The 4,227-nt window shown below is 38.7% G+C and overlaps 1 protein-coding gene across 1 annotated transcript in view; it reads left to right on the top strand.

Annotated features, from left to right (window-relative positions):
* LOC116073015 (aromatase) overlaps positions 1-2,489 on the top strand; it is a 48,632-nt gene extending 46,143 nt beyond the window's left edge. Inside the window, exons 9-10 of the mRNA XM_031344660.1 lie at positions 435-676; positions 2,221-2,489. Of these exons, the coding sequence (XP_031200520.1) occupies positions 435-676; positions 2,221-2,469 (491 nt within the window). The 3' untranslated portion in view covers positions 2,470-2,489. The remainder of the gene's footprint in view (positions 1-434; positions 677-2,220) is intronic.
* Positions 2,490-4,227: the final 1,738 nt, after the last annotated feature.

Below are 4,227 nucleotides of genomic sequence, written 5' to 3'. Positions count from 1 at the left end.
ATTGAGAAAAATGTATTTTCACTATTGCTGTAGATGAGCATCTACATAAGTCTGTTAAATTGATTGTTCTTTTATAATACTTATTTTTATTGTTATAATATTTTGTAAATTTTAAGGAATATAACAAAAAGATATTGTGGGTATTGAAGGGGGGTCTCTGGGAGGAGTGGGGGTACAAAAAGGAAACAAGAATGTGATTTAATTCTATTTACTTAAAATATGTTTTTAAATGTTAACAAATTCAGATAAATTGAAATCGTGTAACTTTTCTCATCATAATGCAATAAAAGTTTAAAAAAATAAATAAATAAAATCATTTTTTTTTCTAACCAAAACCAAATTGTTTCATGGAAAAAGAAGAGCTGTAGAGCTTATCACATATGAAGCTAACATTGCCCTCTTTGTCTTTTTTTTTTTTTAAATCTGTTCTACAGGTGACAGAGACATAAGGATTGATGATATCCAAAATTTAAAAGTGGTGGAAAACTTCATTAATGAAAGCATGCGGTACCAGCCTGTTGTGGACTTGGTCATGCGCAGAGCCCTCGAGGATGATGTAATTGATGGCTACCCTGTTAAAAAGGGAACTAACATCATTCTGAACATTGGAAGAATGCACAGGCTCGAGTATTTCCCCAAGCCCAATGAATTTACCCTTGAAAACTTTGAAAAGAATGTAAGAACCCTTCCTTAGACCTGAGTGTGTTGTTTCTGGTGCTGTGGTCTTAGCTGCTCCGGTCCTGTGCTTGCACCACACACACTTAGAGAGCTTCACCTGCCCTTCTCCTACGTCATGGGAGCACCTGTGTCTTAGAGCTTAGAACATGGCTGACACATTCATCCCAAACCAAAGATGCTGGCTCTATGTAAAATGTTTGCATAGTTGCCACCCAGGGAAGCAAAACATAGAAAGTCCTTAATTTGGCAAACACTTATTTAAGGCAACGATTTCTTCCATTCAAATTTATCATTTAATTAAAAAATTCTTATGTGTATGAATGTTTTTACCTGCATGTACGTAAGCATACCATTTATGTGCCTGGTACACACAGAGTTTAGAAGAAGGCATCAGAGCCCTTGGAACAAAAGTTTATGGATGATTATGAGCCACCATGTGGGTGCTGGAACTGAACTTGGGTCTTCTGGAGAAATATCCAGTGTTCTTTATCACTGAGTTATACTTCCAGCCCTTAATTTGTCACTTTTTTTTATAATAAAGTAAGAGAAAATAATACATCAATACATCATCTAGATTCAACTGTAGATTTCTACTTTAGATAGAAATCAAATAAGATTTAGTTTCATTGTTTCCTTTATTCTATCAAATGGCCTCAAGCATTGGATGTTCTTCTAAATAAAACTCAATAATTAAAAGAATCAACATTCTTTTTTAAACAGCTGGTATATAGGAGAGATTTTTTTTTTTTTTGCTTTCATTATGTCAGAACAATATTATTAAGATGGACTTTTCCAAATAGCATCCTGTGTTTCCTCTTTTTCTACTTGTGTGTAGCATGGAGACTTAATGGTGATAATGGTACTCTAATTAATGATTCTAGACAGGCAATCCAGATGTTCCCTTGTCAGTCAGTTGGTCAACATTTTTTTTCTTTGTAATTCTAATCATACATACATATTAGACAAAACAGACAGGCATGATCCTTATTAATTTTCACAGTAACTAATAATTTTCAGAGGACCTGATGTAATGGCATATTACTGTAATCCTAGCACTCTGAGGGAGAGTCAAGAGGACCAGAACATTGGGGCCAGCCCAGGCTGCAGAGATCCCCTCTCTTTCTCATACACACAAGAAGCTTGACCCTAATAGTCTGCAGATCCATAGCTTTTGTCTTCATTTCATCTATTATATGAGGTCACACAAAAACAAACTTTGCCTTACTAACTTGCAAAGCACCAGGAAAGCTGAAATTATTCTACAGGGTTTCTAATACTGCTCATAATGTGGTGATGTGCCCTGCCTTACCCCAGATTATTGACATGTAAAACAAAACTAGGGACTATCTATGGCTGGTGTGTTTCACAGGAGAGGCACGGTGGTTAAAGATGGATGCTTCATTAGCCACAGTCGTTGGTCTCAGGCAGGAAGCAGCATGGCGGAGTGCCAAGCTAGGATATTCTGACTGACCCACGTTTTCAGAGAAAAATCAAAGAAAGTTGGTTGCATGCTTCTGGCTAATCCCCTGATCATTTTCATAGGTTCCCTACAGGTATTTTCAGCCATTTGGCTTTGGGCCCCGCAGCTGTGCTGGGAAGTACATCGCCATGGTGATGATGAAAGTTGTCCTGGTTACACTTTTGAGACGATTCCATGTGAAGACATTGCAAAAAAGGTGTATTGAAAACTTACCGAAAAAAAATGACTTGTCCTTGCACCCAGATGAGGACAACCACCTTGTGGAAATAATTTTCTCTCCAAGGAATTCAGACAAGTACCTCAAACAGTGAAGAAGTGTGATCTATATACTCTGGAGCATTACTTATCAGTTACATGAAAACCATCCATTTTATCGAGTAGGTGACGTCATCCTCACCACAAACATTTGATGGTCTAAAGCATTTTATGGTTTCTTTTCTTTTCTTTTTTTTCTTTTTTTTTTTTGGTTTTTTGAGACAGGGTTTCTCTGTGTAGCCCTGGCTGTCCTGGAACTCACTCTGTAGACCAGGCTGGCCTCGAACTCAGAAATCAGCCTGCCTCTGCCTCCCAAGTGCTGGGATTAAAGGCGTGCGCCACCACTGCCCGGCCTAAAGCATTTTATGATCACAGCTCCTATGGTTTGTCAGCAAGCCAGGCATCCATTCAGAGAGCCAGGATGCAAAAGAAAGGAGTCTGTGTTGGGGACTAGTGAAGAAACTGAAGCCTTAAAGGACCAATTCTACAAAATACACCTTGGGAAAGAGAGGCCACCAGTAAAACCCGTCTGATCTCCTGCTAAAGTTTTACGGCTGTTATCAGCACATTTAAATGACTCTGGCAGAAGTACTTAAGTTATTAGAAAGGCCAGGCCAACATTACAGCATGTGGGGCTAGGCATAAATGAACAAAGGAACTTTCTCATTTGTGTGTGTATGTGTGTGTGTGTGTGTGTTTGTGTGTGTGTGTGTGTGTGTGTGTGTGTATGTGTATGTGTGTGTGTGTGTGTGTGTGTGTGTGTGTGTGTGTGTATGTGTGTGTGTGTGTGTGTGTGTGTGCGCGCGCGCGCGTGCGAGTGCATATGTGGTGAGGATGGCTGGGAAGTAACAGTCTAGACTCTTCCCACAGGTTAAGCCCAGTTGCTTATGGTGGATCCACTTGTAAATTATTTGGGGGCAAAAGTTAAACATGGGGGCATCGTTTCTGACTCTCAATTTGTGCTCCCAGGTATGTAGTTTGACTGTAGTAGGTATAGATTCAGGTAAAACATGCCTAAGTAGTATTAGACTGAGTAAAATATAGCTAGGACTCTGTGTGGTGTAGGGGGAAAATCAAGTGGTGCATTTCAAAGAAATCAGTCTTTTTTTTTTTTTTAAGTGTTTTCATTGTTGCTTAGTTCCTTTAGCAGTCCAAGGAAGGAAAGGCAGCAGGCCAGAGGGCCCCAACTTCTAAAGAACTATCTCTTCCTTTGACATACCTTCTCACCTCTTTTCTTTTATCATGACCCCATTCTTTCAAAGAATAAGGGTCAAACCCTCACAAATCCTTTTTTCATCCTACCTCAGATTTAAGAGTTACCCTGGAGGTTTAACTAACTTGTTAAATCACCATAGCCATGGGTAAAATGTACACCTTTGGAATTAGAGTCAAATAAATGGATTCATTTTCTTTACATCGCTTTGTGTTCTAAAGTTACTATAAATGCATGCAGTAACTTAAAAACTGAAAGTTAAAGTTCACTTACAAACTTGATATGTTTCCATTGAGTGGACAGCCATCATGCCCCATGGGAACATTCTTTTTGTTTTACTGTTTAGCAACAAGGCCACAGCTGAGTGTAAAACATGTGTAGGTGCCTTGGCAACGCGAACTGTGTTTTGTTATTCTATCTTTTCTCCATTCCCAGTCTAACTTTCCTTAGTCACTGTCACAATCTGCTTGGCATAGACATACTTGCTCATGAATAATATAAAAATTCAAGTGTGAACATTGTTAGGAAGGACATATTTGGGCTTGAATTTATATGGTTTAAAAAGAGAGCTAGTATATGACTATCCACCAAAACCTGTCTG

Source organism: Mastomys coucha, unplaced genomic scaffold (genome assembly GCF_008632895.1).
Source record: "Mastomys coucha isolate ucsf_1 unplaced genomic scaffold, UCSF_Mcou_1 pScaffold23, whole genome shotgun sequence".
Taxonomy (NCBI): domain Eukaryota; kingdom Metazoa; phylum Chordata; class Mammalia; order Rodentia; family Muridae; genus Mastomys; species Mastomys coucha.
Note: the sequence above shows the minus strand (reverse complement) of the source record. Positions and strands in the feature narration are given on the sequence as shown.